This window comes from Balaenoptera physalus, assembly GCF_965194825.1.
Source record: "Balaenoptera physalus genome assembly, chromosome: 21".
Taxonomy (NCBI): domain Eukaryota; kingdom Metazoa; phylum Chordata; class Mammalia; order Artiodactyla; family Balaenopteridae; genus Balaenoptera; species Balaenoptera physalus.
The window spans coordinates 24471603-24485671 of record NC_138902.1 but is presented as its reverse complement, the minus strand read 5'-3'; the positions used below and the strand labels follow the sequence as shown (position 1 = coordinate 24485671).

Genomic DNA, 14069 nt, shown 5'->3' with positions numbered 1-14069 from the left:
CTGTGGCTCACGGGCCTAGTTGCTCCGCGGCACGTGGGATCCTCCCAGACCAGGGCTCAAACCCGTGTCCCCTGAACTGGCAGGCAGATTCTCAACCACTGCACCACCAGGGACGCCCTCTTTGTTATTCTTTAAACAAATTCTTATTGTATGAAAATGATGACAGTTTTATCTCTAATTCTATTATACATAATATCATTTACCTTTTATTTTCTAAAATAAAATTGATATTTATATATTGACCTTGCATTCAGAGACTTTGATACATTGATTTCCTAATTCTAAGAATATCTTTGTGGATTCTTTGGATTTTCTACGTATGGAATTATGTCATCAGTGAATAATCTAGTTTTGTTTCTACCTTTACAATTCTTATAAATTATCAAACCGTTTTCTAGTTGTATTCCGCTGGTTATGATATCTAGAATGATGCTGAATACAACTGTTAATAGTAGGTATCCTTTTCTACTTCCTTATGTTACAAGGAAAGCTTTCAATACTTCATTATTAAGTGTCAGGGGTTTAATATGTTTTTATGGATCCCTTTATCAGGGAAGGATACAAAGTTTGGTAAATGGTTTTCTTATGAACAATGTTGAATTATGTCAAAAAAATTTTATACCTCTATGAGCTAATCCTGTCTTTTCTCTTTAAAACTTCTAAGATAGTTAAATACATTTACTGAGTGTCAGATATAAACCACTCTTACATGCCTGGAGTAAACATGGTGGGCTAATGTGTTACTTAGGCTTTTTGATTTTTTGTTTATGAGTATAATTATACTGTAATTTTTATTCAGTGTACTATCTCTGTAAGGTTTTTGTGTCAGAATTATACTAGCTTCATGAAATCAGTTGGGGAGTGTTTCGTATTATTCTGTTCTCATTAAGAGTTGTAATTTGTATTCAAATTAATTCTTTCCTGAATAGCACAGACTAGAATTTCTGTGTGTGTGTGTGCGCATGTCTGTATGTGTATATATGTAAAGATTTTAAATTATTTATGTAATTTCTGTACTATGTTATGCTATATTATAATGGGAGTGCTCAGGTTTTCTGTTTATTCCTAAGTCAATATGGTAAGTAATATTTTGTAGGCATTTTTTAAAGTCAAACAGATTTTCAAATTTATTGATATAATGTTGCTATAAAATATTTGTACCATTTGAACATCAATAATATCTGTAGTAATGTCCCTTTTTATTACTGATATGTATTGTTATATTTAAATATTTTATTAATTAATTTCACCATAAATTGGTCAATTTTATTAGTTGTAATAAATCTACTTTTGACCTCATTGATCTAGTATATTATAGATTTGTACTCTATTTCATTAATATCTGCCCTTCATTATTTGTTTCCATCTACATTTTGAGGATTTATTTTTTTGTTGTTTTATTGCTGTTGTTTTCTAGCTTCTCAGCATAGAGGGATATTTGATCATTAATTTTTAGCATCTCTTCCCTTCCAATATAGCTATGTGAGGCTAGACATTTTGTTGTAAGTACTGATTTAGCATATTTTACAAATGTTGATAATAATATCGTAATCATTGTTTAGTTTGGAACACTTTCTAATTTCAACTATTATTAGAATTTTGCCCATTGCTTATTTTAATGTGAGTTTTAAAATTTCTAAACATATGGGGATATATCAGTTAACTTTTGTTATTTAAGATTGATTGTAATGTGGTCAGATAAAAATCTCTATAATTTTCATGCTGTAATCTGTTAAGATTTGCATTAAGCCAGAGTAATGATACACTTTTTAAGGTATTTAATAGAGTAGGTTGAGATAAAATAGTCAAATAAAATATTCAGTTATTCCCCAATATATATAAGTCATTATGCTGAAAACTTTATACTTATATAATATAGTAGGCAATTGTATTCCAATAAAATGGAAAAAATATGCAATTGAAAAGGAGCACTTTAAAGTATTTATTTTATTTATATATGTATATATATATTTGGTTTTTTTTTTTTTTTTTTTTTTTTTTTTTGGGCCACGCTGTGCATCATGTGGGATCTTAGTTCCCTGCCCAGGGATCGAACCCATGCCCCCTGCATTGGAAGTACAGAGTCTTAACCACTGGACCACCAGGGAAGTCCCTAAAGTATTTAGATTAAGGATTCAATGCATGACCAATATGCCAACGTTGATAAAAATGTTTTAATTGTCCCATTATTATTTTTTTTTGCTGTGTTACTGAGAAAAGATTTTATAATCTCCTGTCAAGAATCTGCATTTGGCTAGTTTTTCTTGTAGTTTTGTCAAATGTTGCTTTGTTTTGACATCATGTTTCTACACCTATAATAATTTAAATTGCTAAATATTCATGGTGAATCAATTTTTTGTCATTATGAAGTAACATTTGATATATTAATGCTTTTTAAGTTAGAGGTACAGAGCATGTTTTTTTCCTTTTAATTAAAGACTGATGAATTTTTTGTGGGGAAATTCAGTGATACTTAAAAGGTGGAACATTTCCAGAATTTCTGTTTAATAAAGATGAACATGACGGAGAGGAGAATACATAGAAACTTAAAGAAGAAAATAAAGAGTAAAAGAATTCAGCTAAAGGAAACCCAATTCAAAATTTATGAACTCTTCAAAATGAGTGGGGTCAGTGAGTAATTTATTGATTTATAAAATTGGAAAGTTCAGAGCTTGATTCATTTGTTTCTGACTGGATCTGACTATTTAAGCAATAATTTCAGGAATGTCTCTCTGTCCTTCTCTTTCTCTTCTTTTTTTTTTTCTCCCTTTCACTGATTGGCTGATTTCTCAGGCAGACTTTCTCCATGTTGGAAGTACAGCTAAAAGCTTCAAGTTTATATCATGCTCAGTGTCTGATCTCAAAGAAGAATGTGCCTCTTTTTCAAAACTTAGAGCAAAAATCAGGAGTGTTTGAGTCACGTGCTTGTGTATGGATTAACTGCTTTGGTCAGAGAGAATAATATCCTATGAGAACTGAACCACTTCTAGAGAAAGAGTTGGCCTCACATGCCCCCATGGACTGACTGTGGGGAGTATATTGTCAGGAAAGAATCTGTGGAGCAATGGCATAAAAAAGATGTTTACTCCAACAGCAATCAGGGAATTGTACATTTAAACCATAGTGGCATACCTTTTAACATGCAGATTGGTAAAAATTAAAGTCTTTTAACGTTCAGTGTTTGCAATGATGTGAGTTACAGGAACACTCATACTTTCTCCGTAGGAATGTAAATCAATACAACCAGTTTGGAAAGCAACTTTTTATTATTTAGTAAAATTAAAGTACACACTCTGCTGTCCAGCCATCCCACACCCAAGTAAAAGCCCTAGAACACGTTTGCCCAAGTGTAGAAGGATCCTTACACAAAAACATTTATAGCATAATTGTTACGGATTCTGATATCCTAGAAACAACCTAAAAGATTTTCAATGGAAAATGGATCACTAATTTGTGGTATATCCGTATGATAGAATATCGCAGTGAAGGTGAATAAACCAGAGCTACAATTTAACAAAATAAATCTAGTCACTGAAAAATACAAATAAAATAAAATGGTGTGTCTGTGCATGTGTGCGTGTATCTTGTGCAAAACATGCAAAAATAAGAAAAATGTTTGATGGATACATACATAAGTAGTAAGGTTATAAAATGGGAGTGATAAAGACTCATTTGGGGACATTGCTGACATCTGGAGCTCCCTGAGGATGAAGGGACATATGATTAAGGAAAGGTTACACTGAAAGTTTCACCTATTTTGGAAATAGTAGATATGTATTCAGTGGGGTGGTGGGTAACATTATTTATATAATTATTATATGCATAAGTTTTTCATAACTTTTTAGAAAAGGATGACGGTGAGCAATCGTATGTGATCGTAGGGATAGTATAGATGGGCAAGGAAGTGATAAACAAGGCTCAAAAGTTCAAATGGTGGAGAGTCATGGAATTCATTTCAACTTAAAAACACACTTTAATTGAGGAATATTGTGCACAAGGCATCGGTCTAGACACAGGACTGTAGGGAGTCCCAGGTAGGGCTACAAAGGTGAATATAACCTCAGAGCTAATATAACTACCTTATTTGCTGATGGAAGAATAGCTGCTCCTCCAATTCCGAAACAGAGGGCAGTTCCTGAGGGTAGAGTGAAAGAAACAAAGACTGATCTCTGGCAAGATGCCATGAGGATTGCAGATCCCAAGGCTCAATAGCCCTTCTTCTGAGACAAGCTTCCCAGCCTGGCCCTGATGGCCTTTCCTTTATTCGGCTGCTTCTTCTCCTCTTGTACCCCGTACACTCGGAGTGCACTTTCCACGTGCAAGATTTTAATGACACACATCGTGTAGAATAAAATAAACTACAGGCTTATTTACATTTATATTTCATGAAAGCAGCTTACTTTGTTTCAAACTTGGTTTGGTTTTTTCCTGACCCATGATAATTCTAAATCAGCAATTTCAGAACACTGAATTTAGTTGACTGTATTGAATCTTGTTTTTGTTTTTCTTGTGGGAATTTCTAATCTTTTAATAATGCTCTTCTTTAAGACCTTGAAAATATTGACAGGCATACAAAATTAGAGTTATATAGGAAGAAAGGATTCATCCTGCTATGCTTGAGGAAAACACACCAGACATATCCATTTTGATCTTTGCCTTGTTTTCTTTTTATTGAAGAAAACTTTCCAGTTCATGTCTTTGACTGATTTAACATAGAAAATGCAAAGCCAGTACATAATTAACGGAGCCTCTCTACTTGTCTGCAAAACATGCATTTGGACACTAAATATGACTGTAAGAAATGTGAACCTTCCAAAAAGGGCAGTGGAGCCATCTCTGAGGGACTTAACATTGTTGTTGTTTTGTTTGTTTGCTTTTAAAGAATCTATACAGAACATTAAATGGACTAGAGAAAATATTTGGATATGTATTGAACACTTCAATCCTTTTAAAAAACCTGTTATTTTGCTTACATATTTTCTTTTTTTCCTGCCAGTTCTCTTTTCTTGTTCTTTTTTAAGTTGAAGTATAGCTAATTTACAATATTATATTAGTTTCAGGTGTACAGCATAGTGTTTCAGTATTTTTACAGATTATAGTTTATTAAAAGTTGTTACAAGATAATGACTATGATTCCCTCTGCTGTACAATAATATATCCTTGTTGCATGTCTATTTTATACATAGTAGTTCGTATCTCTTAATCCCATATGTCTATCTTGCCCCATTTCCCTCCCCCCTCTGGTAACCACTAGTTTGCTTTCTATATCTGTGAGTCTGTTTCTGTTTTGCTATGTACATTCCTTTGTTTTATTTTTTAGATTCCACACATAAGTGATATCATACAGTATTTGTCTTTCTCTGTCTGACTTGTTTCACTGAGCATAACATTTTCTAGGTCCATTCACATTGTTACAAATGGCAGAATTTCATTATTTTTTATGGCTGAGTAATATCCCACATCTTCTTTGTCCAATCATCCATTGATGGACACTTAGGTTGTTCCATAATGTTTTGGCAATTGTAAGTAATGCTGCTATGAACCTTGGGGTGCATGCATCTTTTTGAATTAGTGTTTTTGGTGTTTTGGGATATATACCCAGTAGTGGAATTGCTTGGTCATATGGTAGTCCTATTTTTAGTTTTTTGAGAAACCTCCATACTGTTTTCCACAGTGGCTGCACCAGTTTACATTCCCACCAACAGTATACAGATGGCCAACAGGCACATGAAAATATGCTCAGCATCGCCAGAGTGTTAGCTTGGCTCGGTCTGGGGCACACGCTGAGGTGGTCGTGGGAAACCCGGCAGCTCCGGAGCAGTCCTGTCTCTGCCCTCTCAGTCCTGCCTCGCGGGCAAGCCAGTGAGCACGCTGCTCACCATCAGAGCCCACCCTTCCCACAGCCCTCCTGCCTGCCCCAGAGGTCCTCCAACCAGCCAAGGCAGCTGGTCTCCCCACATAGGACCCCAGGACCCGGGCGCCCAGTCTGTGGCTCTCACCTCTCACTCCCCAGTGTGTTCACCTTTGTATTCTCCCTTTCCTCTGAGTCCCCTCCCAGGGAGCACAGGTCCCAACCTGATCGCTTTCCTTCCCTTCCTGCGCAATTATGTGTGGATCTTTCTCACAGCCTTGGTTGTACAGGAGTCCTTCTGCCAGTTTCCAGTTCGTTTTCAGTGAGACATTTTCCACATGTAGATGTATTTTTGATGTGTTAGTGGGGGGAGGTGAACTCCACATCCTCTTACTCTGCCATCTTGATCAATCTCCCTCTTGTTCTATACCTAATTGTTCTTTGATTTTTGAAGTTGCTGACATGAACATCTCAGAGATATTCTGAAAGAAGCACTTAGTCTTGATACTTTAGTTAGCAATTTGGTGTTTAAGATGACTAATAAAATATAGAGCTTCCTGGATAACTTGTCTCCCATGATCTATTTGCTAAGGAATCGGAGCTCTTTACCCAGAGACATTCAGACATATTGCTTTCCTGCAACTCTGGAGGCATCTTTGATTGAGACAAGGTTAAAGTGGACGTCACTGCCCCTCTGAACAACTGGCTCCTAAGGTGATCTAGCCTAGAGAATAGGAGGTGCTAACTTGAAACCTGAAACACAGAATAAGACAACACCAAGCATGTTAGGATATAATAAATTCAGTTTCATATAGCCTAATATATTTATTTCAAACATAAGTATTCACAACAATGCAATATATGTCCAATTACATATATTAAGTGCTTTCCATTTGCAGAAAAGTAATATACAGAAGCACAATACATTCAAAATTATTTTCTGACTTAAAATATTTACTTATTATCAATGCATTGCTAATTGCTTGCAATTTTGCCTTCTGTAATTATACTAATATGTTGAATAGAGTGTAGTCTGCTGTATTAATGTATATATCTATTTTTCAATTGGATGAGTCTTTATGCATTTATTTATGGCCTAGATGCATCTCTTCTATTCCAGGTGCATAAATGTTTTCTAATCTGCTTATTTTCTTTTGCTTATTTAAATGTAATGAATTAAGATTTCAACTTACTTTGCCACATCCAGACACTTAACTTATATTTCTAATAGTTTCTGTGACTTATAATATAGCATTTTTATGTTAATAAATTGTCTCCCATATAACAACATTAAGTATATGCCAAGAAAAGTCTTGCTGCTGTGTGTGTGTATATAGTGTGTAGGTATGTATGTATCTATAAGCACAGAGATCTATATACTTCAGTGTCATTAAAGTCAGTGATATATTTTGTGGATCAATTCACCCAATGATTAAATATATTTGAAGGAAGCAAGGTAGTGTACATGTTAAGTTTTACGTGTATAGTATCTGTAATATCTTTTAGGCAGTTCATATTTAATGTATGCCTCAGTGCCCTGAAGATAGATTGAAACACAGAAGCCTCAAAACTCAGAAATCACTTTTATCAACACATGTGGCCTCAAACATGGCTTTTTGAACATCATCCATTTGAGACATTATTAAAGTCATTATTCTAATATTAGGGCCATTAGTGTCAACCACCAACTGAAACTCATCCATTTGAGTTATTATGGTTCAAAGATTAAAAGCTCAATACAGGAAAGTTAGGCCATGATGAAAAGAAAACAAAATCAACTGAACACAGGCTGCTGAAATAGTGTTTGCAAGATTAAATGCAATGATGGTGACCAGGAACGATAGGTCTTCCATGGTTTCTGCAATATTACCATTAAATCCCACAAGGAAAGTTATTTGCTTAAAAGAACAGACTTTAAAATACAATTCATGGTGTTTTGAACTTGATAGCTTGCATGGTTAACACCAGTTTTTAAGTATTTAGCATTGTTCTCACTGGAGGTTTTCACATTTTCTTTGTGGACCTGAAAACATATATGTAGTTTCAGAATATAAGAAAAATTTCTTGTTTTCAGAGAAATTATCCCACATGTTACCAGTGTGGAATAATGTCTTCCTCTTATTAAGTACTCCTCAGGAGCTATGATGATGGGGAGGTGTAAGTTACTTAAGTGTAGGTACTAAAACACATGGACTAGGGTTGAGAGTAGGGCTGAGGTGGGGTTGAGGACTAAGGAAAGGGGAAGAAAGTTGAGTCTTGCACTCATTCACCTCTACAGCATTCTCCTACTAAATGCCTACTAGAAACTAGACACAATTTTAAATTTAGAGGGCATTTTGGAATGCAAATATAATCTCCTGTTTTGAATTCCTGGGGGTCATATAGCTAACAGAAAATGGTAGTACATTGTCTTAGTCCATTTGGACTGCTGTAACAAAATACCATAGACTGGGTGGCTTAAACAACAGATTTTTATTTCTCACAGTTGTGGAGGCTGGAAGTCCAAGATCAAGGTGTCAACAAATCCAGTGTCTGGTGAGAGGCTTCTTCCTGGCTTGCAGACAGCCAGCTTCTCCCTGTGTCCTCACTCCATAGACTTCACAGAGAGAGAAAGCAAACTTATTTGTGTCTTTTTATAAGGGCACCAATCCCATTCAGAAGGGCTCCATTCTCATGACCTAATTACCTTCCAAAGACCCCATATCCTAACACCATCACATTATGAAGTTAGGATTTCAACATATGAATTTAGGGCATACACAAACATTCAGTCCATAGCACATGTAGAGAGAAATGAAAAGAAATATGCACAAAGGGTGCTATGCCCAGGTCCCTGAGTGGACCACATTGTACCTGCCAAGAGTTTCTGATGTAGACAGCAGCAGAGGGATGTTCCAGATCTTAACAGGAGGGGAAGATACAGATCCATATGCCAAATGCATTATGCCAAAAGAAAGAAATCACTGTTATGGAAATAGCAATTCCTCACCCCCTGACCAGTTTGATCTTGTTGCTGAAGCCCTGCTCACTCTCAAATTAATTACGTTTTCCACGTATGGGAGCTGGCTTTGTGGACTGTGGATGGATTAATGTGCAAAATTGTCCAATAAATTGAAAATAGATTTCAATTACATGATGTAATTGTATTTATTTAAAATATTTTAATAAAGAAAATTATTGATTAGAAGATACATTGGAGAACACTAAATATATATATGTTATGTATGTATATGTAGATATACACATACATTTGCAATATTGAATCTAAAATGGATTCACATTCAGTAGTAATAAAGAGTGAACAAATTGCAGTATTAGAATCTATGAAGTATAGAGTAACTAAAGGTTCACAACTGAATAATGCTTTATAAGTACCTTGTGATGTAGCAAGTATGGGCACTATTGTCTACTTGCAGAGAGAAAACACGAGAATCCTTCAGTCCACAAGTCCTTATTAAGCATCCAGCACATGCCAGGTATAATGCCAAGTCTTCAGGCTGCCACCAAGAACAAAGCAGACATCGTCTCTCCTTGTGTATATGCAAAGATTTTCTAACTGGCTAAACCCACACAGACCTTGTCAGGACTATGTCAGGGTTTAGAGGTCAGATGTGTACCCAACCAACCTAGCCCAGCAATACCCTACCAAATTAGACAGCCTCCTGAAAAGGATGGTAATTTTAAAATATTAATTTAGGTATAAAACATACTGTAGAGATTAAATAATATATGTATTTCTCTTCTTTTTCAAAAAAAAAATACATGTTAATGGTTTCCTGGATACCAGATTCATTTTTAAACCTTTCCTCTGACCATAGGAGCTGATGCTGTGGAAGCTCAGTGTAAAAGATTTGAAGTGAGAGCAAGTGAAGATGGCAGGGTGCTGTTTTCTGCAGATGAAGATGAGATTACCATTGGGGCTGAAAAGCTGAAAGTTACAGGTACTGTAGATGGAGGTCTTGGAACATTGTTTACTTCTTGAAAGAATACGCAGCTGAACAAGAAACTACTTTTTATATCTATGGTCCCCACACCTGAAATTGAGTCTCGCATAATACCATGATATCACATCATTTGATTTTCCAGTAGTCATTAAACAGAAAGCTCTGGTCGTGGTTGCTGAAGACACTATAAATATTAGCCTTAATGATATAAAAGCAAAGCTGCACGTCTCAGGCAGGGTTAGGTGGAGGAAACTGAGTGTGGATGGTGGAAGAAAAGGTGGGGTGCAAACAATGATTAAAGATTACTCAAGGTGATAGATAAATACAATTTAGAGGTATTACTTAAAAGTAAAAGATATGCAAAAGAAGAACTAAAATGTAAATATCAACTTTAGAATGAAGTAAGGGGAAGGTTATAAGTAAATTAAATTCCTGTTCTTTGGGCTCATAATTGTCTTCAAAAGTATATAAATCAAGAAATAGTGCTAATCACCTATTATTGAGACATTATTAAAGTCATTATTCTAATATTAGGACCATTAGTGTCAACCACCAACTGAAATGAAAAAGCAAAAACAAGAACAAAATAGCAGAAAGTTAAAAGCACGATTGGGAATGGGGAAGAATTTTATTAATACTATTTTAAGCATTGTAAGTACAATCTCTTTTGAATAATTTGATTTACAACCACAATATATATTATTTTGATTAAATGTTTTTAAAATACAAAGAGGTCTATATTTAAAAAATTAAATATGTTTGGCTTAGCATTTCCCAAATTTGAGTTTGGGGACAGTTCATGGGATATCTATCATATCTAGGTAGAACAGAGCCTGTGGGCCATGTGAGAGCAGTTTGCATGGTAAATGACCTCAGCTCTTGGGCTGTTTGGGTTAAATTCTGCCTCCACCATTCAATATTTTGAGTAAATCTATGCCGTCTGTTTTCCTTCATCTAAATGATTGAAATGATAATGATATTGTTAGTGCTCAAATTTCATGTGTGTGCACGCGCATGCCTATGTGTGCATGTGTGTTTTTAGAATGTTTGGGGCACATAATGAAGACATTGTAAAGGTTAGCTTTTTGTTTTTATTAATAAAGATAATATTGATATTGCCAATATCCCAGAAACCAGGGTCTGTGTGGATTTCAAGAAAGATACACTATTAAATAGCAATGAAATTCAACAAAGATTGTTGAATGGGGATCCTCACTGGGCATCTCTGGTCTGGCTCACAATCTACCACCACCATCCTTACTGTCTCCGAGGGCCTCCTTTCTTTCTTTCGTGAGTTTTCTGATGAGTAGCTGGAGCCTGCACCATTGGGTTAGTGTTTGGGCTGGTTCCCAGGACTGCCCATCAGCCTCATTTCTCTTTCTTTCTTAAGATTCCTTAAAAAGATCAGGAGTAAACATGTACATGGGGTAAACATTGGCCTCCCTAAGTCTTGAGTTGGCAGTCAGGGAGCCAAAAAAAATTTTTTTAATTAAAAAATCATGAGGAGGGCTTCCCTGGTGGTGCAGTGGTTAAGAATCCACCTGCCAGTGCAGGGGACACAGGTTCGAGCCCTAGTCCGGGAAGATCCCACATGCCATGGAGCAACTAAGCCCGTGCACCACAACTACTGAGCCTACGCTCTAGAGCCCCTGAGCCACAACTACTGAGCCCACGTGCCACAACTACGGAAGCCCGTGTGCCCAGAGCCCATGCTCCGCAACAAGAGAAGCCACCGCAATGAGAAGCCCGCACACCGCAACAAAGAGTAGCCCCTGCACGCCGCAACTAGAGAAAGCCTGCACACAGCAACAAAGACCCAACGCAGACAAAAATAAATAAATAGAAAAAATAAATTTATTAAAAAAAATCATGAGGATTTTCCTTGGCAAAGAGCACAAACAAATCAGAAAGGACATTGACTTTAGGGCCCTTGATGCTAACATCTGAGTTGCTAGTTGGTGAGAAAGTCAGGAATCAGAGTAAAAACGCACTCAGAGGGATTGGGCAGATGTGATTTTAATATTTAACAATCTTTAAACCTTGGTAGTGCCTGCAGTTATCAGCTTTGATACCAAAATAATCCTCATAGCTTTTAGGATATTACACACATAACCAAAAATTATTTCATCCATTTCAGATATTGGCATTGGGTACTTTGTATTCATAAGTGAAGGGTAGTTCTGGAGCTCTAGACAGCTTTTATGATCTCATGGAATTCTAACTTTCTCTGATCTTTATATTACCTTGATTTTTCTCATAACTATTGCAGTGAAGTACTGTCTTCACAAAATTAGACCCAATAACTAGTTTTCTTAATTTTTCTTGGAGGTAGATGGATACTCACATTTATTTCCTCTTTTTCTCGGTAGCCTGGTTGCCATCTTTCAATTGTTTATTAGACAATTAAGTCAGAGGAAAAAGTGCTCCCTAAAATATCTAAGGTTTATTTGCTTTTCAGTTAACTGTCTTAGGGCAGTCATCTCATTCTTTCTCTCTTTCTCCCCTTTGTATGTGTGTGATGTATGCATGGTATATTGTATGATGTATAGATGGATAAATACATATATCTCACTCTAGCTCTGTTTTTCCATTTCTTTCTCTGTCTCAAACATATACACACAGCTTTGAGATTATTTTTCATAATACTCTTGTTTATATTTTCCAATTATCTCAAAAAATTTATCAGTTTTACAATATGTTTATGTATCATATGACTCCAGAAGATCCTAAATAATAAACTAATACAATTTTGAGTTCATAATTATAGAATCCAGGCAGATTTTTGTAAAGGATGGAAGCATCACACAGGAGGGAACAATGAGAGTGTCTGTAACAAGTAACCCTGGCTTTTAACCTGATGCGGGTATGCAAGGGCCACATCTTTCATAAATAAATGCTAAGTTGGGGAGTACTTTATTTTATTTTTATTTTTTTAATAAATTTATTTATCTATTTATTTCTTTATTTTTGGGCTGCGTTGGGTCTTTGTTGCTGCACATGGGCTTTCTCTAGTTGCGGCGAGCGGGGGCTACTCTTCATTGTGGCACGCAGGCTTCTCATTGTGGTGGCTTCTCTTGTTGTGGATCATGGGCTCTAGGCACGCAGGCTTCAGTAGCTGTGGCACGCAGACTCAGTAGTTGTGGCTCGCAGGCTCAGTAGTTATGGCACACGGGCTTAACTGCTCAGCGGCATGTGGGATCTTCCCGGACCAGGGCTCACACCCGTGTCCCCTGCATTGGCAGGCGGATTCTCAACCACAGCGCCACCAGGGAAGCCCCAGGGGAGTACTTTAATATGATTAAAATTCCCCTCAGTATCCAGTCACACTTCTGTTTCTCACAGAAGAACCCAGATAGACCCACAGACACAGACACAAACATACACACATACACATGCATTCTCAAATTCCTGTGAGGTCCTTACTCCATTACCAGAATACCGCATATGAACTTTATAGTAGCTTTATTCCTTCTTGTGATACTTCTAAAATAAAGTTATCAAAGGCAAATATAATTTAGAATTTTACATGCTTAGAGGAGGAAATTGTGCATAGCGTAGCATGCAATTTAAGGGCACTGGGATTGATTAGTAACCTCATATGTACTTTAAAGCAGTGCTTAAATATTTAACAAACTATACTACAAAGAAACAGTGACTCCAGGGTATTTCATGTAAATTAGGTAGCAGTGCTGACAAGACTTCAAAGTTGCATGTGACTAGAGATCTGTGTGAGGTTGATTCTAGAATTTTAAATTTGTGACACAGAAATTTTCTACTTAAGCAATATCCATAGGGATTAAAATGGATCCTTTCTAATTTATATTTTAAGAAAAATGGCATTTCGTACATGGACTTCTCTTTCCAGGTGGCAGAAGTAGATGAATTTATTTAGATAATAAGTGTGTCTATCCAGCTGAGGTAAAATCACTTATGACTAAAATTATTTGTAGATCTAGTGTGGCTCCGGATACTCAAATTTACTCTACTTGGAGCTTAGCAGGGATGTACTTGATGCATTTAAATACTTTCAGGGTGCAGGAGGGTAGAAGTAAAGTGGCAGGTAGTTACCTGAATACCACCACCCCTCATTACCCCATCGGCATGTTCAGCAGTCAGTCAGTCACATGCTTTCAATTTTTAATGTTTTTACTCTTGATATTACTTGACTTGCTCAGTAGTACTTTGCTTAAATCTTAATTTGAATATACTTATTTGACCTTAACATACCCTGTCTATATCATTGAATATATGGGAGTTTTACACTTTAGCTCCCA

General features: G+C 36.2%; 1 protein-coding gene across 2 annotated transcripts in view; it reads left to right on the top strand.

Annotated features, from left to right (window-relative positions):
• SGCZ (sarcoglycan zeta) overlaps positions 1 to 14069 on the top strand; it is a 921176-nt gene that overhangs the window by 854670 nt on the left and 52437 nt on the right. For both annotated transcript variants that reach the window (XM_082444679.1, XM_082444678.1), the window contains one exon: positions 9670 to 9792. In XM_082444679.1, the coding sequence (XP_082300805.1) occupies positions 9670 to 9792 (123 nt within the window). The remainder of the gene's footprint in view (positions 1 to 9669; positions 9793 to 14069) is intronic.